This window comes from Mirounga angustirostris, unplaced genomic scaffold (assembly GCF_029215605.1).
Source record: "Mirounga angustirostris isolate CCGP_5_RB_7025 unplaced genomic scaffold, mMirAng1.0.hap1 SCAF_3, whole genome shotgun sequence".
NCBI lineage: Eukaryota > Metazoa > Chordata > Mammalia > Carnivora > Phocidae > Mirounga > Mirounga angustirostris.
This window is the reverse complement of record NW_026991711.1, coordinates 61,190,169-61,211,422: the sequence shown is the minus strand read 5'-3', so window position 1 is coordinate 61,211,422 and position 21,254 is coordinate 61,190,169. Positions and strand designations below refer to the sequence as shown.

General features: G+C 39.4%; 1 protein-coding gene across 2 annotated transcripts; it reads left to right on the top strand.

Annotated features, from left to right (window-relative positions):
* Positions 1 to 215: 215 nt before the first annotated feature.
* On the top strand, positions 216 to 17,891 carry CKAP2 (cytoskeleton associated protein 2). Of its 2 annotated transcripts, none has more exons than XM_064586150.1 (9): positions 216 to 383; positions 2,287 to 2,368; positions 8,630 to 8,705; positions 8,813 to 9,675; positions 10,132 to 10,336; positions 11,771 to 11,941; positions 13,696 to 13,765; positions 15,311 to 15,560; positions 16,456 to 17,891. In XM_064586150.1, exons 1-9 carry the CDS (start codon positions 314 to 316, stop codon positions 16,709 to 16,711), a joined length of 2,043 nt encoding a protein of 680 aa, XP_064442220.1. In that variant the 5' UTR covers positions 216 to 313; the 3' UTR covers positions 16,712 to 17,891. The 2 variants fall into 2 exon arrangements, with proteins under 2 accessions (XP_064442220.1, XP_064442219.1); XM_064586149.1 differs by having other exon boundaries at positions 217 to 383; positions 8,627 to 8,705.
* Positions 17,892 to 21,254: the final 3,363 nt, after the last annotated feature.

Below are 21,254 nucleotides of genomic sequence, written 5' to 3'. Positions count from 1 at the left end.
CAAAGACTAGTCCTGTCTGCCACACAGCAAGGACTTGGCAGGTCCACTCCCCCCAGGGCGCAAGCCCAACACGGAAACAGCTGGCCACGTTGGCCGGCCTGGGGACTCAGCTGAGCAGCCCTAACTGAAACTGGCAGACGCACAACCCGCTCCCGCAACCGCAGCCCAGGCTCCGCCCCTCGGCGCCCATTGGCTCATTCAATTCACGCCGCGCCTTCTACAGCCGGGCGGCGGCGTGCTCTGTGTGCCCGACCCTCGGCTTGCGCAGTCCGGGGCTGCGGGAGCCGAGACGCATCCCCGTCGGGTAGCAGCCATGAGCACCCCAGCCGTGCCCCAGGACCTGCAGCTGCCCCCGAGCCAGAGGGCTCAGCCCGCGTTCAGAGGTGAGGGCCGCGGTGGCGGGAGCGGCCCGACCCGCGGGCGCCTCGTTTGCCCGAGGGGACGGGGGCGACCGTGGGAGAGGGGGGTGGCTCGGAGTCAGCGGCTGGGGCCTCAAGTCCGCCGACCAGCTTCGGCCCTGACCAGTTGTGTGAGAACCGTGGGCAGATCGCTCGGCCTTTCACAGCCGCAATCTCCGCATTTGCGAAATGGACAACCAGAACGGTGCCGGGTCCGTGGTGTTAGGGTGCGGGGCGGAGCGCCTCACGTGCGGTCGTTAGTGGCCGGGCGTGACCCACCGGTGGCGGAGACGGGCCTGCCGTGGAGTCCGTTTGGCGAGGGAGGGTGCGCGGCACTCCTGTCCGCCCCCGGGTTGGGGACTCGGGACCTGCGGGGGGGGCGGGGCCGCGCCCGGGTCGAGTGCCGACTGCGCTTGCGCAGGGCGCTCCCGCCTTCTGAGTGGAGAGCAAGTTTGTTTTTTTAAATTTTATTATTTTATGTTAGTCACCCTACAATACATCATTAGTTTTTGGTGTAGTGATCCACGATTCACTGTTTTTGTATAACGCCCATTGCTCCATGCAGTACGTGCCCTCCTTAATACCCATCACCAGGCTAACCCATCCCCCCACCCCCCGCCCCTCTAACACCCTCAGTTTGTTTCTTGGAGTCCATAGTCTCTCATGGTTCATCTCTCCCTCCGATTTCCCCCCCTTCATTTTTCCCTTCCTTCTCCTAATGTCCTCCATGCTATTCCTTGTGTTCCACAAATAAGTGAAACCATATGGTAATTGACTTGCTCTGCTTGACTTATTTCACTTAGCATAATCTCTTCCAGTCCCATCCATGTTGATGTAAAAGTTGAGTATTCATCCTTTCTGATGGCTGAGTAATATTCCATTGTATATATGGACCACATCTTCTTTATCCATTCATCTGTTGAAGGGCATCTCGGCTCTTTCCACAGTTTGGCTATTGCGGACATTGCTGCTATGAACATTGGGGTGCATATGGCCCTTCTTTTCACTACATCTGTGTCTTTGGGGTAAATACCCGGAAGTGCAATTGCTGGCTCCTAAGGTAGCTCTATTTTTAATTTTTTGAGGCACCTCCACGCTGTTTTCCAAAGTGGCTGTACCAGCTTGCATTCCCACCAACAGTGTAAGAGGGTTCCCCTTTCTCTACAACCTCTCCAACATTTGTTGTTTCTTGCCTTGTCAATTTTTGCCATTCTAACTGGTGTAAGGTGGTATCTCAATGTGGTTTTGATTCAAATTTCTCTGATGGCTAATGATGATATTTTTTCATGTGTCTGTTAGCCATTTGTATGTCTTCTTCCTAGAAGTGTCTGTTCATGTCTTCTGCCCATTTTTTGACTTGATTATTTGTTTTTTTGGGAGAGCGAGTTTTTGGGAGAGTTGGGGTTGCCTCGTCTGATGCTTCAAATTTAACACAATCGACTTTATGTAAATCCAGGGTTGGCTGGGTCTTCAGAAATAATATTGTTAGTTCTTTGTCCTGCACATGGGAACACAGAGGAAAGAAACTCTTTCCCAACCCAGCTCTGGTAAATTAGAACTTGGAGTCTAGTGTCTCTACTCTGCTATTTAGTTTCTTTAAAGTTTGGCTTTTAGTAACCCTATGTTGAAAATGACATTCTCCAGATTTTTCACTTTCAAACAAGAGAGAATGTAATTCTTGTGCAGTGCTTGTGGGGACCTTTTATGGTAACAATCTCTTAAAAATGGGATTATTTTTCAAAGGCAATACTGAACTGGGAAATTTTCTGTTGTATGTAAGATGTGATCTCTAGTAGAACATTTTTCGAAGTAAGATGTTCATTTAGTGAATATTTATTTGCTGTTACTGTTGTAACAAATGTTGACTTGTTGCTTTTTTGTTGTTTAGAACAAAGAAGACAAAAACTCAAGGAACATATGTTAAAAAGAAAAACTTTTTTTGCATACAAACAGGAAAATCACATACCCAGGTGAGGTCAAATTTTTCTCGTTTCAGATCTGTAAAATTACGTCAGAGCTGTCTAATAAAAATGTAATTGGAGCCAAAATTGTACTGTAATTTAAAATTTCTGGGGTGTCTGGGTGGCTCAGTGGGTTAAGCATCCCATTCTTGATTTTGGCTCAGGTCAGATCTCAGGGTCCTGGGATTGATCCCCACTTCTGGCTCCCCTCTCAACAGGGAGTCTGCTTGTCTCCCTCTACCTGTGCCCTTCCCCCAGCTGGCTCTTTCTCTCTCTTAAATAAATAAATCTTAAAAAAATTTTTTCTAGTAGCCACATTTGAGAAGTCTTTTTATTTATATATATATATGTATTATTATGTCCAATGATTAGTTTTTGATGTAATTATTTATATTTTTTAAAAAATATTTATTGGGAGAGTGCATGAGCAGGGGATGGGCAGAGGGAGAGGGACAAGCAGACTCCCTGCTGAGCTTGGAGCCTGTGGTGGGGCTCAATCCCAGGACCCTGAGATAATGACCTGAGCTTAACCAACTGAGCCACCCAGGTGCCCCTCTGAAAAGTCTTTTTAAAAGATGAATTGTAATAACATTTAATCGAATATATACCATGTTATAATTTCAACATGTAATTCTTAAAAGTTATTGAGATATTTTACATCCTTTTTAGGTACTGAGTTTTCAAAATCTTGGTATGTATTTCACACTTTCACACATCAGTTTGGACTAGGCACATTTCAAGTGCTCAGTAGCCATACCTTCTTGGATAGCACAGTATTTCTTCCCATGTAAATTAATTCACACTCTAAGATGAAACAATTAATTTTAAAGCAAAGTGTTTGTATATATCAAAATATTGACTTATGGTTTATGCACTGCTACAAAGGTCAGTCTTAATTTAGTAAGGTTTTTACTGTGTGTGGGGGGGGAGGGGGAGAGGCGTAAATGGTTATTCTTCAGGAGGTGGCTCTCCCCAAATGTTTAGAGATCATTTGTTTTAGTCTCAACCCTCCATAGGAGTATCTTGGTGTTATTTTGTTAAAATTTAAAAAATAGTACATGGTTGTGGCTGAAACAAAGCCCCATGAAAGTATATAAAGCAGATCAAATGCCCCTTCAGAGATAACTGTTAGTAACATCCTTTAGGCTCCTTCTGGCATTCTGAGAGCATTGGCTTTAGAGTGATAAGGCCTGGAGCCCATAAGTCTGCCACTACAACTGTGTAACCTCAGGGGAGTTACGTGGCTTCTCTGAGTCCATTTACTAATATTAAAATGGGATAGTAATGTGTGTTCCTTGGGGATCAAATAAGAGAGTGAAGCATTGTGCTATGCCTGGTATATGGAGAGAGCCCAATAAGTGGTAGATAATGTTTCACGATTTCTCAGTGGCTTTACACACAGAGCACTGGTTCTTGAGTTACTCTATTCTCCTGGTTTCTTTAGTTTCTCCAAACAGTTATTGCTATATTTTGGTTTTGTAAATTCTTCATACCCTTCCTCATGGTTGGAAGTGGTCAGATGGTGCTTATATTTAGGAGGTACAGATGACAGGACTTGGTGATGGATTAGGTATGGATGGGACGTGAAAGAAAGAATGGCCTTTAAGATGACCCTGAATGTTCCAGATTAAGAGCTACCACTCAGTCCAACACCTGACCCTGATACTATATCCTACTGTGGAGGGTGAAATATTAGTAAAGACATTATTAGGTCAGTTTTCAACTAGAATATAAACAGATGAAAGGATATATCAAGTTGAATTTATAGATTTGATAACCACTATGGTTATGTAAGAGAAAGTCACTATTTTTAGGAAATAAACACTGAAGCATTAAGGGTTTAAAGGTAATAAAGTATGTATCTTGACTTGAAAGATTCAGGTAGAAAAAATTGCATGTACTCCACACAGACACATGTTCAGAAATAGTGTAAATAATAACGCAAATGGAATAAAAGGTTAACACTATGTAGATCTGGGTAAACAGTATATGAATATTCTTTGAACTATTTATAATTTTGCAACTTTATGTAAGTTTGGCATTATTTCCAAATTTTAAAAATTCTTTTTAACTTTACATTAATAGGTTACTTTAAATGCTTTAAATTTTCATTTACAAATCCTGCATTTCTTCATTTAAAACAGAAATACGATCCTAGATTTTTTATTTGAATAATCGAGTGGCTAGTGATACCATATATCAAGACGGAGAAGACTGAGGGAGGAATGGGGGAATCTGGAGCTTTGATTTGGCCATGCTAAGTTTGAGGTACCAACAGGACATCCAAGTGGAAATGCCAAATAGTTACATGTCTGAAGGGCTGGATTGAGATTGGGACCAGAGATTTAAACTTGGAAATTATCAGTTTGTAGATGATATTTATTTAAAACTTTGAGGTGGGATAAGATTACTAGAGAGTGAGTAAAGAGAGTATTAATTCAAGTAAGAGCATGACTCTCAACTATGATTTAAATAAGGAACTCAACTGGGCCTTGGGGTTTATAGTACTCTTAAACACAGTGGGAAGAAAAGAAAATTCTGAAATTCTTCTGGGTTTACCAAGAAATCTTACAAGTACCATATTTATTCTTTTCAGAAAACAGATGTCAACTTAAATATTGTTACTTGAGCAACAAATTGTTAAATAGACGACCAATCAGAGTTGCAGCTTTTCAAAATTAAGTCATTTTATTTTACAATCTCTAATGTGGGTATTTTAAGAATCCTGTTTAGATAACTTTGGTGGGGGCAGTTTTATCATAACAAGACAGAATGGGACAGAACATATTTCAGTATAACTCTCCATACTGGACAGGTGAATAAGGTGGATTCTCCTTATCCTGAATTTTTTTTAGTTAGCAGTTAAAAAACCAGCAATATCAAGACTAAGTACTAGGATTCTGTTAGCACAGACAGAAAAGGAGGAGTCCCTGAGAAGTATAAAACTAAAAAATGCAGAAGAAAAATTTTAAATTTATTTTTTTTTAAAGATTTTATTTATTTGAGAGAGTGAGAGAGAGAGAGAGCGAGCGTACAAGCTGGAGGGGGAGAGAGGCAGACGGAGAAGCAGACTCCCCACTGAGCAGAGAGCCTGATGCGGGGCTCGATCCCGGGACCCTGGGATCATGGCCTGAGCCAAAGGCAGATGCTTAGTGACTGAGCCCCCAAAAATTTAGGAAGAAGAGAGACAGACTTAATAGAAGTAGACCACTGAGGTAGGAGAAAAAGGAGAATAGCTGGTGATTGGTAGCAAAGTGAAGAAAGTATTGAAGGAAAGAAGCGTGGCTGCCTGTGTCAAGTGCTGCTTAAAGGTTCAGTAAGGTGAAAACAGAATTGACCCATGACTTGTAGAAACATGGAAGCAGATGACATTGGGAGTCTGCAGTAGAGTGCTGAGGACACGCTCCCAAGAGGCGTGGGCTGGGGAGAGAATGGAATGTCACAACATGGGGACAGTGTGTATAGATACATGCTTTTGAGAAGTTTTGCTATAAAGCAAAGAGAAATGAGGCCGGAACTGAAAGGGAATGTGGAGTTTAAGGCTTTTAAGATGAGATATAATAGATAGTGTTTATATGCTGATGGGAGTGATGTAGTAGAGGGGCAAGTTAAGAAGAATGAGCAAATTATCACAGGAACAAAATCCTGAGTAGGCAAGCAGGAGAACACAAATATTGAGTTTGACCTTGAGTCAGCATGGTGTCAGTTCATCCATAGACAGGAGGGAAGGCAGAATATGTGGGTACAGAGGCAGATAGGCTGACAGTCTTTGGTGGAGGAAAGAAGGGCTAATTCTTGTTAAGACTGCGTCTGATTTTCTCAGTGAGATAACATCACAGTATACTGCATGTCCAGAAGTAATAGGGTGTCTGATTAGTTAAGGTACCACATTGGGAGTCCCTGACAGGTGGACCCTGAGCATCATCTCCCACCCCACACCAGACTACAGACCAGTGAATAATAACAGGAGTATTTGCCATCAGGTAGTGAATGCAGGTGCTTAAACTGGGAAGACATTGCTCTGTTCAGTGACACATATTGACTCTTCTCTGCCATCATCCAAAATGTGTAATACAAGCTGTCAAAGTTCTGCCCCTTGTCCAAACAGACTGAGCAAACAGATGTGAAAAGCAGTGTAACCCAGATTGTCATACAGATAAGTTTTGTTCATGCTAAAATATATACCTTTTACATTTTAACGTCTCTGAACTGGGGATCTTAGAATCAATGGCATGTCTAATTGAGCGTGTTTTTTCTTTTCTTAATGGAATGCAGATTGTTATAATGACTTGTTAAGAGAATATCATGGCCTGTACAAACCAGTCTGTATTTATTCAAAGGAGTGTAGGTCAAATTCTTGAGAAAGCATTTGTTTTGGATATGTATTCTAAATGCATTGTCATCTAAAAAGTAAAGTCCACATTTGTAATAAATTGGGCTGTCAGTGGGTATGGAAGATTTTGGATTTCTTTTGGGAGAGCTATTTTTTTCTTTTATTCTTTTTAATCAAAGTATAGTTGACATATAATATTATATTACTTTTAGGTATACATCATAGTGATTTGACATTTGTACACATTAAATGCTTACCATCGCAAGCGTAGTCACTTTCTGTCACCATACCAAGTGACTATATTCTCTGTGCTGTACTTTTCATCCCCATGGCTGACTTACTTTATAACTAGAAGTTTGTGCCTCTTAACTCCCTTCACCTATTTCATCCACCCCCCCATTGCCTTCCTCTCAGGCAACCTGCAATTCTCTGTATTTGAATCTCTTTCTATTTGTTTATTTGTTGTTTTTTTGTTTTGTTTTATTTTTTTAGATTTCACATAGAAGTGAAATCATATGATATTTGTCTTTCCCCAACTGTCTTATTTCACTTGGCAGAATACCCTCAAGGTCCATCCATGTTGTCACAAATGGCAAGATTTCATTCTTTTTTATGGCTGAGTAATACTCCATTGTGTGTGTATGTATATATATATATACATACACACACACATATACATATACCACATCTTCATTCATTTATCAGTGGACACTTAGGTTACTTCTATATCTTGACTATTGTAAATAATGCTGCAGTAAACACAGGGGTGGATATATCTTTCTGAATTAGTGTTTTCGTTTTCTTCAAGTAAATACCCAGGAGTGAAAATACTGGATCATCTGGTATTCCTCTTTTTAATTTTTTGAGGAACCTCCATACTGTTTTTCACTGACTGTACCAATTTATATTTTCATGTACAGGGGCTCCCTTTTCTCTGTATCCTTTCCAACATTTGTTATTTTTTGTTTCTTTAATACTGGCCATTCTGGGGGTGCCTGGGTGGCTCAGCCGGTTAATCATCCAACTCTTGATTTCGGCTCAGGTCATGATCTCAGGGTTGTGAGATCGAGCCCTACATCTGGCTCCGTGCTCAGCATGGAGTCTGCTTGAGATCCTCTCCCCATGCTCAAGCATGCGCTTGCTCGCTCTCTCTCTCTCAAAATTAAAAAAAAAAAAAAAAAATACTAGCCATTCTGACTGTTGTGAGGTGATATCTCATTGTGGTTTTGATTTTCATTTCCCTGATGATTAGTGATGTTGAGCATCTTTTCATGGGTTTGTTGACCATGTATGTCTTTGGGAAAATGTCTGTACAGATCCTCTGCCCACTTTTTAATTGGGCTTTCTTCATGTTGAGTTGTAGGAGTTCTTTATAAATTTTGCAAATTAACCCCTTATCAGATATATCCTTTGTAAATAACTTCTCTCACTTAGTAGATTGCCTCCCTCCCCACCCCCTACCCCACCCCCTTGAGAGAGAGAGTGTGTGAGCGGGGGTGTGGGGGTGGGGGGGACAGAGGGAGAGAGAATCTTATGCAGGCTCCACACCCAGTGCAGGGCTCAAGGCGGGGCTTCATCTCGTGACCCCAAAATCATGGCCTGAGCCAAAGAAAATGTTGCTTAATAAAGGTTTTGAGGACTTGTTTAAGTGACTAGGAAGAATGGCTTGGAATGAGATTATCAAATGTTTACATATTCTGTGTAGGGAGGGTGTTAAGACTTTTAAGAAAATACCTTTAAATTCCTCAGCTATCTTGTTTACACTATTAAGTCACTCTGTAATAAGAAAAAGGACGAATAAATCTCAGTTCCATTCTTGCCTCAATTTAAAATTACAAAGTCAGATGATTGTTAATATTCTCTCATTCCTCCCCCCAAAGAGAAAACTTCCTTGGTACATGGTTAAACTTTTTTTCATTTTTTATTTTTTAAAGTAGCAGAGACCAGAAAGTGATGAACTCTGAGGGCCAAGTCCACGAAGAGACAAAAGTTCTGAAATTTAAAACAAAAATGGTAAGATATGCACAGAGCCCTCCTAAACTGTCCTTCCCCCGCTTTTCCCTTCCTAAACTCTTAAAGTTTGTTCTGAAATGCTGATTTGTCTTAAATCACTCTTTTAGGCTGGTAAAGAAAATGTCAGTAGACCTCCTGGGAACAAAAATCATGTAACAATGGGAAAAAATTGTATTCCTTTAAGACCTTCTAATGAATTAACCAGTTCAACAATAGCAGTTGACACACATAATTTTGAGGATAATAATCAAATGGGACAGTCCATACCAATTAAAGATGACCCTCAAAGTCAACACATGACATTAAGCCAAGTGTTTCATCTTAAAAACAACAATAAAAAGAAACAAATATCCATAGAAAAACCAAAGCAAGATGCTAACATGTCCAAGAAGCTTGTGCTCGGGTCTTACCGTGGCCAAATTGTTCAGTCTAAGATTAATTCATTTAGAAAGCCCCTCCCAGTCAGAGATGAGAGTTCTGCAACAACGAGGAAGCCTTCAGCTGCTGTCCCTAAAGACCCAGAGCCTCCACCCACAGACACTCACAGTACAACAGTGAGAAGTGATAGAGCCCCAAACGTGGTGACCACCACGAAACTTGGGAGCACTGCAGCTCAGGACAGACAGCTGGTGCGGCCTCCTATCAGAAGTCACCGCGACAGTGCTCAGGACGCTGTGAAACTGGGCATCGGGCGAGCCACTGCCAATGTTACAATCCGGAAGGGGCCTCGGGAGAAAGAATTACTGCAACCAAACACGGTTTCATCTAGTGCCAAAGCCAGTTCTCAGGCTGTAGAGAGAAAGAAGACACTGTCAAGAAGCCTGACCTCTGAAACTGTAGCCAGGCCTGCTTCGTCTTCTAACACCAAACTGGTACAGAAATCAAAAAGCATTGACCCTCGCAGACACACTATAGCAAAAGCAACTCTTGATAGATCGGCTCAGCCCAAAGAAACTGCAGAAGAGAGAAAGTAAGTAGATGTCATTTTGGGGGCTTAGTTTTCAATAGAGTACCACTTGTGAATTTGGCTTATAATCTCCTTGAATATATTAGAACTTGTGTGGGTGTGGAATCTCCTCTGTCATAAACAGACCAGCTGAAGCAAATTTATGTGGTGGAACAGTGTGACCTAAGTTACTGTGCTTGAGTCTGTTTCATTAGGTTGTTGTAATGTAATCTGAGTTACAAAGCTTAATACAGTTGGGAAATATTTTATAACCTCTCCATTTAAAAACACATTCTTGGGGTGTTTGAGCATGAAACGAACATTGATATGTTCAGTATTTCTTTCTGTTCGAACTTGTGAACTTACGTGTGGCCTACATGTGGAACTACTTAAAGACCTGAGTTATTTTTTAACTTCTCTGTCTGACAGAATTCTCTCATCAGTATCACAGTAATGCTTATGTCCTGCTTCTAACTCTAGAGTTCGTCTGGGTGAGTGGAAAGCTGGTAAAAGAAAAGTGCTGAAAAGGCCTCCTAGCTCAGTGGTTACCCAGCCTGAGCCTGAAGGGCAAAACGAAAACTCAGTAGGGTCCTTTTGGACGACCATGGTAGAAGAAGATGAACAAAGATTATTTACTGAAAAAGTAAACAAGACATTTTCGGAATGCCTAAACCTGATTAATGAGGTACAGTCCTTATATTTGTGTAATAGTTTATAGTTTGCAAAGTATCTTATAAAAGTTCTCTTACTAAATTACCTTGTCACTCTTTTGACCACGTAATGTGTTAGTGGTGTTATGTAGACGTAATGTTAGTTGTGAGATTCTCTTTAGCCTTTAATGGACCGCATTTTCATTGAGGACATATACATATATCAAAGGGATAATTAGGTTTTTTAACTTGATTTTTTTTTTTTTTTTACTTATAAATATTGTATTTCTCTAAGATGTTAATATAGAATGGGCTGGGGGTGGATATTCACTCTGATACTTCTATTTTTTACATTCCTTCAGGATATTTACATATTATTTTTTCTACTCATTACATATTTTACCAAAGACTAGCAACATAAATTAGTGAGTCATTATCACAGATTAAATTCAAGTTAACTAAAATATTTGCAAACAAAATTCCATTAATCGAAACCAACATCATCATGGTCTTAAACTTACTGTAGAGTTTCACTATTTGGACCAAAATCCTACAGAGTATAATAACTCCAGAATGTTTCCTTTATTTCCTGGCTATTTTTTAATCTTGATTTGGTCACCCATGGTGTCTAAGATCCATAGCAAGAATGAATATATAGAGTATGATTTCAAACCTTACTCTGGTCTTCATGAGTGTCTTTAAGCTTTTTGAAGACCAGTGAAAATTAGGATTGGAGTTTCCCTATTATATTCTTATTTCTGTTCAGCTGGGGTTTGTCATTGATACTGTGGATGTTCTCTTCCCTACCCTCTAACTATATATAGCTCTTACTTAAATCAGCCATTACAGATTCATTTTAACCTTAATATCAAGACCTGACAAAGACCGTTTTTAAACACCTGCAAGCTATTCCCCCTCATAAACATTTGGTAGTTGCAAAAATTCTAAATCAAGTATTAAATGGAATCTCACAATATATAAAAGGATAATCATCAAGACCAAGTAAAGTGTTAGTCATTTTTTTTTTAAAGATTTTACTTATTTGAGTGAGAGAGAGAGCATGAGTGGGGGTGGGGGTGGGGGGAAGGAGAAGGGAGAGGAGAAGCAGACTCTCCGCTGAGCAGGGAACCTGACATGGGACTCAATCCCAGGACCCTGGGATCATGACCCAAGTCGAAGGCAGGCGCCACCCTGAGCCACCCAGGCACCCCAGTGTTAGTCATTTTTGACTACTATTTTTCTCAACTAGTATTTCATTGTTTTCATGCTTTGTACTCATGACTAATAGGCTTCTTGCTAGCCATTCAGAATAAGTTTGGAGTGAGGAAGAGAACACTGGATATTTTTATGAGTAATTTTCTACCAACTTTTTCTCTAGTTATCATTAATCTTGATTATAGTACAATTACTTAATTGTTCATAGTTTAGAGGCTAAAGGATATCACTCACTTTACTTCTTGCTATTTTAGGGGTGCCCAAAAGAAGAAATATTGGTCATACTGAATGACCTGATTAAAAATATTCCAGATGCCAAAAAACTTGTTAAATATTGGATATGCCTTGCACGTATTGAACCACTCACAAGTCCTATTGAAAATATTATCACAATCTATGAGAAAGCTATTCTGGCAGGGGCTCAGGTAAGATTAAAACTTACTGATCTTTACTAATACACTGTAAAGGAATTCAGAGTTATTTTGGAGTACATCAAACATAACTTGATAAAATTGCGGTTACATATGTAGTAGTAATGAATATTTAAAGGCCACAATGATCACATATTATAAAAGCTGTTTCTGAACCTTCTAAAACTTGCTTATGAACTAGTGACAATCACACCTTAGAAGATGGATATACACTGTAATGTACATTTAATGAAACTGGCCGTGAGAAATATTTTAGCACAACATATCATTTTGCACGTTTCCTAGTTAAGAAATCTGGGAAATTGAATTTTTAATATTAAAATTTATTTAGCGAATATAAAGCCAAGTGGAATTAAACTAACTTTTAAAATGTTAGTAGGTTCTGTGGCTTTGTGAAAGAAGTCTTTCACTTGAAGAACACTTCTTAAATGTTCTCACATTTTTATGCCATATGTTTGGTCCTGCCCACACATAGAAAATGGCAGTAAACTAGTTTCTCTGACATATTAGCGCCATAGTGGTTTGATACCACACCTCTCCCCTCTTCCTAGTCTGTTGCTGCAAGAGGCTCTGGGTATAGAATAAATTGTATTCTAGGTTTTTTGGTTTGGCCGGGTTTTTTGTTTTTATGGGCAAATGTTTCTAAAATGCATTTCCTTTTGACCAAGTTTCTCAAAAATGCATTTTGGAGATTATTTACAGAGAGAGTTTTTAAAAATTCCTTTCTTTAGCCTTTCTTTAAGAAAGGTCTACTCACTTTAGTCTCAGCAAAGCCAATAGATGCTATTTGACCTTGCACTTGAATCCTAAATCAAATATTCAGCAGATACTCTCTCAAAGGCTATTATGTATAAAACATTTTGCTGAAGGGTAATTGTATTTGACAGAATCCCACCTGGAAGAGGGTGTGAGGTTCCTACTCCATGAACCAGAAGGGACATTACTTAAGGTGGCTTAAGGCAGAATACCTAGGATGCATAACCAAGCCAAGGACTCACCTAGAAAGCAGGGTGTAAAGAGAGAGAGATGTGACACTGGAGCAGAAAGTGGAAAACAAGGATTAAAATTAGCCAAGAAAATTGAAAGCAGGATGAGTGAGTAGTTCAGGAATATGTTCTAGAACTAGGAATATGAGCCAGAACTTCCATTTTATATAATATCTTGAATATGTTGCATTAGCAATCATAGTAGTACAAAGGAACAGAGTAAGTGCTTACATGTTCTGGCATATAATGGACAGTCAGTAAAACTGTTGAATTTGAATGAGTGAAATGTTAGGCTGGTCAACCTTGAGCTGTTCAAAGATGCATTTAATAGCATGTGAAAAAAATACATAACCATGGACTTGAATGTAGGAGAAAAGGAGTAAACTTTATATTAAATTTACTTTAAATTTATATTATTAGCTCTTTAGTAGATATTAATGTTAGCTTGCTACTTGTTCATTAATTTTGTTTATATCAGACAAGCAGTTAAGAGTTACCAGAGGCTTAAGAAAAATTGTGGAGAAAAATTTTAATCTGATAATTCTACCCCTTCTGTTCATTTTTATTCTATAAGTTGGAAAGAGTCATTTTTAAAAGTTCGAGTGTCAAAATAAGTATTCTGAGAAAAGACACATGATCTAAGAACCACTGCCTTGTTTTAAAGTTTGAAGTATAGTCACTGTTTTAAGTATTTTTGACTTGAACAACCTAGTTAATGTCTGAGAATATAAAACTTGTATTTTCTTCATTAAAAAAATTAAGCCTATTGAAGAGATGCGACATGCAATTGCAGATATTCTAACAATGAAGAGTCAAGAAAAAGTGAAATATGGTAAGTTTTTAATTTTCTTCAAGTGAATTGTGATTTTATTAAATTTCCTTGAATTATTTTTCTTTTATCTTTTTAAACTTTTTAAATTTGTAGGATGTTTTTCTCCTCTTACGTCTGTGGGCATACCTCTGAGATTCAGTGGCCTTATGTAGTGTAAGAATTTTTAATTAGGATCTCTGGTTCAAAACCCAAATTTATCATTGAGTGTTTGTGAAAGTTAGCTTACCTCTCTAGGCCTTAATTCCCTGTGTTAAAAATGAGGCACTTTGATTAGATGATCTCTAAAATTTTATCTATTAAATTCTGTCATCTGTTCTATGCTCTAGAGAAGCTCATTCAAGAATTCTCTTTGCTAGGGATAGTAGATAGAGGGAAGAGATTCATTAGCTGTCAGGTATATGAAATGTAAACATTTTCTAGGTTCAGATATATCCTATAACTGAAACATCTCTTGGTACAAACCTCTAATAATTGCCTAGTAGTCAAATCTAGAGGTCTTTTCACCTTGCTGGATTTATCAAGATGTCTCAAGTATTTCCCATCAAGCATGTTTTATTTTGAACTCGTCTTCCCTCATTGCTTCCCCAAACCATCATCTCTTCCTCCCAAAAAAGAAAAGGGAAAAAAGAAACTGCTCTGTCATTGAAGATGCCTAAGCAAGGAATGTTACAAGAGATGCCCTCAGTACACCTGCCACTCATTCAGATGTGCACATGCGTTTATTTGTTAAGCCCGAACTTAGAAATAACTCGTAAATCAGGCCCTTCCTTCTCACTGATGCCTACCTCTCTGCCACCTTGCTTAGAGACAGTCACAGCCTTGTTTGTCTTCTGATCATCACAGATCATTCTTTTTTCTTGCCATTCTAAACCATCCTTCGTAGTGATCAAATCTGATTGTGTATCTGTTTCTCCAGCGAAGATTGGTTTTTTGTTTTTTTTTACCAAACTTCTTGCATGTAAAGTTCATTATAATCCAGCCCTTCCTACCTATCATCACCTCCTCCCCACATCCCCACCGTGCTCCTCACCCTATATTCTAAGCACACTGGCCCGTTAGTTTTGTCTTAATAGGTCATTTCCTTTTAAGCTTCATAACCAAGATGGTCTTCCTTGGCCTTGTCAAGTATTCGTTTCTCAAGACCCAGCCTAAATGTCATTTGTGAAGATTTCCCTAGCCCTCTCCCTGTCCCTCAAGCAAAGGTAGTTTTCCCATTTTATGGGTTCCCGTAACCCTTTGTTCTTATCTCAGCTATATAGAATTTTTCTCATTTTAATTATTTTCAAGCACGTCTCTTCCATGGAATGTGAACTTAAAGGACAGGGATGGTTTCATTCTTATATCTGTATCTATAATCCCAACCCATAGATGATAGTGAATATTTGTTAATAGTCAGCGGTATTGGCTTAGGAAAAGTAATAGTTAGGAGATGGCAGTTTGGTTTTTCTATTTTGAAAATCTGACCAACTATGAATTACTTTAATGTCTTCTGATTTTGCTCTTCAACTTTGACCAAAAGCTTAATCTATAAATGTATTTCTATAGGAGAAAGTATTGAGGCTTGTGCAACTAAGGAATACATCCAAGAAGTCGACAGTGAAGATATAGGTGTTAATCTAGAGTCAGGAAGAGCAGAAACGGAAAAGAAACCTAGAAATGTGGTATTTCAAGATGGTGAAAAAGAAGAAGATGACAAAACAAAGGATCCAACCAATGATGTTAAAACCCCCAGTACAGAAACCAGGGGCAGTTGCTTAATTAAATATAATGTGTCTACTACACCATACCTACAAAGGTAAACTTTCAAAATGTAATGTGCTGTGATTTGTTTTTATGTTTAGGAATAATAAATATGGTATCTAAAAATCTTTAGCTTCCAGTTAGAAAGGTTTCAAGCAAGGCAGTATCATTGGGACACTTCACCTTTTGTGTGTGTGTGTGGGTGAGAGAGAGCGCGTATGAGTTGGGGAGGGCGGGGCGGGGAAGAGAGACCTTAAGCAGGCTCCACACCCAGCATGGAGCCCTGTCACAGGGCTTGATCTGACAACCCTGGTATCATGACCTGAGCTGAAATCAAGAGTTGGACACTTAACCGACTGAGCCACCCAGGGGCCCTTGGACACTTCACCTTTTAAATACTGTATTTGGAGATGCCTGGGTGGCTCAGTCGGTTAAGCCTGCCTTGGGCTCAGGTCATGATCCCAGGCACTCGGATCAAGCCCCTTGTCGGGCTCCCTGCTCGGCGGGAAGCCTGCTTCTCCCTCCTTCCCACTCATGCTCTCTCTCACTACCTCTAACGCTACCTCTGTCTCTCTCTTTCAAATAAATAAATAAAATCTTAAAGAAAATTAGCGTATTTGCTTTGCTTTTACCCTAAGTATTGCCATTTTATAAAAGAAAACTTTGACAACATTTTATTTTAATGTCTGTCTGTTACTGATAATAGTAGGTTTTGGAATTGAGCAATTAGCCAGTTGTACAGATATTAAGAATCTACTGTGTACAAACTGTGACAACACATAGAGAAAAGAATAAGTTCCTAACCACAAGGAACTTTCAGTACCTGTTTTCTATAAGACAGGCAATCACATGGTTGTAACCTACAAGTTACAGGATGATAAATGGCATAAAAGAACAAAGTAAAAACGTTAATGTTTTTTAACTCTGGGAATAATTTTGTGTCTTTTTAGTGTAAAGAAGAAGATCCAGTTTGACAACACAGATACTACATTTAAAGAGCTAAAGTTTCTAACACCAGTTAGACGTTCTCGACGTATTCAAGAGAAGACTTCTAAATTGCCAGATATGTTAAAAGACCATTATCCATGCGTGTCATCACTGGAGCAGTTAACAGAATTAGGAGGTGAAACTGATGCTTTTGTATGCCGTCCAAATGCAGCGCTATGCCCCATGTACTCAGAGCCTGGAACAGCACAAGAGAAATAAAGTGATGATAAGGAACGGGGCTCCTGTTTTTCCTGGGGGCTTTTGTTTGCTTTTGTATCTTTGTATGTCTCCTAGGAGTTGGCCAAGTACCTAAGTATTCATGGCAGTGCGCTCTTCTACTGATGTTCACATTATAGCAGGAATTGCCTTCTGTGCAGCAGAAAGCTAATCCTACCTTGTCAATCTCAGCAGAGCGAGTTCCTAAGAAAGGTAAATTTTGTCAAGTAGTTTACTATGTTCCTTGAATATAAACAGGTTTGATCATAATGTTGGCTTGTTCACTTTTAATAGTCTTAAATTGTTAGTCATTAAATATAAGTAATGCGGCAGACAGAATACTGACTTTTTTTGCCTTTCCTTAATTTTGGATCAGTAGGAAAGTCGATAATTGTGATGTGATGACCCCTTTCAAAAGTGAAGACATGGAAGATGTAGTTTGCTTTTCCACCCAATTCTTGTTACCCGGGCTGCTGTGGTCTCTTGTGCTTTGGCTCTTCACTATCACTTTCCATCAATGCTAGTGAGTCTGTGGTCTCTGTTGGCTTCTTTTTTATTGTAGCTGAGGTCACCACAAACAATGATTAACTAAATGCCCCATTTCTAAGAGGAAATACTTTGTAGTAAAAAAGAAAATGTGCCAAACGCAGTGGGTATTTGAAACTTTAAATCTGAGTTTCTTTCTTTAGTTCCTTTTGTAACTTGGCTGTCTAAAATGTTAAAACTTTAACTTTCCTCATTTCATTTGATATAGTTGTAGACTATTAGAATGGAATTAGAGAAGGAATATATAATGTCATTCTCATTTAGGTAGTATTTTTTAAATAACTAATATAAAATATAACTAATATAAAATATAATAAAAACTTTACTGTTAAGTCATGTCCCTTGAAACATGATAGTTATATAAACAGTTTCTTCTCCCCACACATTATCACCCCTAAAATTGTTTTATAAGTCTCCAAACTAATACCTAAATACATCCTCTACCAATTCTATAGTTTCAAAGATTCGATAGTTTTAAAACTGTGTGTAATATAAATGTGCTTGAAAATCAGTCTTATGTTCACTCATTCCATTTGTATAATAGCACCTATCTTTGTTCTGTTGTCTTATGCTCTAGAGAGTTTTATTCTTTTATAAACTGTGTTCCTAATATTTATAAATAAATATATCTGTATAACGATGTTTCAGTGACATTTATTTCAACAAATATGAAATGCTGTTTACAGTGAAATTTGAACCTTGCTTTTGAAATACATTGTGGTTGGATTTGACTTGGGGTTTTTAATACTTAAATATGTGCTTAATGGTATATTTCCTTTTGAAAAATTTATAAGTTTATCGAAAGGTTTACCTTAATTTTTACCTTAATTTTTTTTGTACTTTGTATGAATGGTGCAAAATGTGCCATTTTGAAATAAACTTCAAGCTGGCCTATACTCTCAGCTTTATAATAAGCTACCATGTGGTTTATTTGGCCATATAGAGTAGCTTGGAATGTCTCAGTGAGAGGGAACTTGAGATAAACCATTCTGTTTGGAAAAGTTTCACAGAGTGCTTTTTTCCCCCCCTCCTCCCTCAGCTGTGGGAAAAATCTGTCTCCTTAAATAATCCTAGTGCTAACTTTTACAGACATGGGTCTCACTCCCTTTCAGGTGCTTAGGAACAGTTATCACGTGTCTGACCTAGGTTTGTTCCAAGCTAAATATCTCCAAGCATATAATATATGGTACATGAGCTTTGAAGTCCAGCAGATCTACATTCAAAATCTCAGCTCCTACCTTCCCTTAAAAGTTACGTGACTGTGGAGAAGTTAGTTGAACCTCATCTTTCCGAGGGGTAAAGTAGAGATGATTGCCTCTGTTATTTTTGTGTCATAATTTCTGGCTGTCCCCCTGGTTGATTGGCCAGAATGGGCACCTGACCCAATCTGGACTGTCAGAGTCCTTTCCATAGGTATTTGGGAATCAACTGAGTCTTTTCTATGTAGTTAGACCTGAAATAAGTAAACACGAGGTACTGGGTGACCATATGAAGGTTGCAGAGTAAAGGTGACCAGTAAACCAAATGATGAAGTGACTACCCAGGCAAAAGCAAGGAGACTCCTGCCTGATGTCTTCTATAGCTCCTCACTGTGTATCCGAATATGTTCTTGTTCAATCCAAATACAGGGAAAGCACAATTTTTCTACTCCAACCACACCACCCTTTTTAAATGTTACTAATAATTACAGTAACTTCCCCAATTTTTTTCTGTGTATTTAACATATACATAGACTTATACACATATAAACACGTGTGTGTATGTGTGGATTTTGTAGGTTTTGTTTTGCTTTGTTGGTCATAAATGGCACCATACTTCATGTATGGTTCTACAACTTGTCTTTTTTCTAGTTTAAGCTAATAAGGAACTTTTCATTGACCTAGATCAATGTAACATTAAGACTATATGGGAACTTTTTAACTTGGTCTACCTTTTCACACTGTTTACCACTGCAAGCAACATCTAACACTGGAGGATAGTGGTTAAGAATCAGACTTGAGTCATACCGCCTGGGTTCTAATACCAGTTCTACCACTTGCTAGCTGTGGGACCTGAGGCAAATAGCCTCTTGTGCCTCAGAGATAATTGTAGCTTTAGGGTTGTTTTGGAGATTAAAATGAGTTGATAGCTAACACTTACCCCGTCCTACTCTAAGCACTTCACATGTATTGACTGACTTAAAACAGTGCCTAGTACCTTGTATATGTTATCTATAGTAATATTTAATTTCCAGTCACTGCCCAGTTCAGAAGCTCCCCTGACTGGGATCCACACCTTGGCAACTGCTAGAGAGAAAAGGGGTCAGATCTGTTCTCACTATTTCTTCCTCCATACTCACTAGTCTGTGCTTGCTGATCCTTAATAGACTGAATTGTGTCACCCCAAAAAAGATATGTTGGAGTCTTAAGCCCCAGTAGAATGTGACCTTATTTGGAAATAAGGTCATTGCAGGTATAATTAATTAAGATGAAGTCAGACCGATCTAGGGTTGGTTCCTAATCCATTATAATGGGGCAGACGATGTGAAGAGACAGGGAGGAGATAGCATTCTACGAGCCCAGGAGAGAGGCCCAGAACAGGTCCCTCTCTGAGTTCTCAGCAAGAACCCTGCTGACACCCTTATTTTGGACTTCTAGGCTCTAGAACCGTGGGACGATACGTTTCTGTTGTTTAAGCCACTCGGTTTGTGATACTTTGTTAGGGCAGCCCTAGCAAACTAATACACTCATGGAACAAGATAAAAGGTCCTTTTCATGACTATGGACATTGGGCGGGGGGAAAAAAAGAGTTGGGTGTTTTTATGACTTTTGCTGCAATGCTGTCAGGAATATAAAGTGGTTGGAGTCTGTGCCTGTGGCTAATCAGCAGGAGCGTTATTTCATGGAGACTTCAGCTTGTAGCAGCATTCTGGGCATAGGCATGTATAGTTCTTTTTTTTTTTTTCTTTAATTGAAACCAAGCAGAGCAGATGTTGCAAATGTTGGCCATTCAGAAAGAAGATGATACTCCAGAGACCCTGCTCTTATCACTACACTTACAGAATAATCACCTATTAACTCTACCATTTTATGGTGAAACACGTTCAGCACTTAGAACCAGAAGTTGTTCCAAAATATATTCTAATATATCCATTTTGACTTTCACAATACTCCTAGGAGGTAGGTGCCATGCCTTGCTGTATGAGTTTCCTAGATTTGCTGCTGTAACAAATCACCACAAACTCAGTGGCTGAAAACAACACAAATGTACTCTCTTCTGCAAGTCAGAAGTCTGGATTAGATCTCACTGGACTAAAATCAAGATATAAGCAGGATTGTGTTTCTTCTGGAAGTTCAAGAGGGCAATTTGTTTCCTGGCCTTTACCAGTTTTTTTTTTTTTTTTTTAAGGTTTTACTTGAGAGAGCAAGAGAGAGAGCAGGTGGGGAGGGGCAGAGAGAGAGGTAGAAGCAGACTCGCTGGTGAGCAGGGAGCCTGATGCAGGGCTCAGGCGTAGGGCTCGATCCCAGGACCCTGGAGATCATGACCTGAGCCAAAGGCAGACGCTTAACCGACTGAGCCACCCAGGCGCCCCCTTTTCCAGCCTCTTAAGGCCTCCTGCATTCCCTGGCTGGTGGCCCTATCCTCCATCTTCAAATGTCTCTCTGACCCCACTCTGCCCCTCTCTTCCACTTGGAGGTGCCCACCCGGAAAATCCAATCATCTCCGTATTTTAGAGTTAGCCGGTTGGCAACCTTAATTCCACCTGCAGTCTTAACTGCCCTTTGCCATGGAACCTAACACCCACAATTTCCAGGGAGAAGGATGTGGACATCTCTTCGGGGGCCACTCACTGTTGCGCCTTCCACACTTGCCCAAGATCCCACACCTAGTAAGCGGAGTGCTGAGCCCGAGAAACTTACCGCTTAACCTGCAGGCAAAACTCATGTTGCTGGGAGACACTTTCCCTCAAAAATACTGGCATTGTTCTAGGGCGCTATGGAGCAACAGTTTTAAAACGCGC

Coding starts and splice junctions, on each gene's coding strand:
- CKAP2 (XM_064586149.1), top strand. CDS start 314: ATGAGCACCCCAGCCGTGCCCCAGGACCTGCAGCTGCCCCCGAGCCAG. Junction 384..2,286: donor GGCTCAGCCCGCGTTCAGAG/GTGAGGGCCGCG, acceptor TTTGTTGTTTAG/AACAAAGAAGACAAAAACTC. Junction 15,561..16,455: donor ACTACACCATACCTACAAAG/GTAAACTTTCAA, acceptor GTGTCTTTTTAG/TGTAAAGAAGAAGATCCAGT.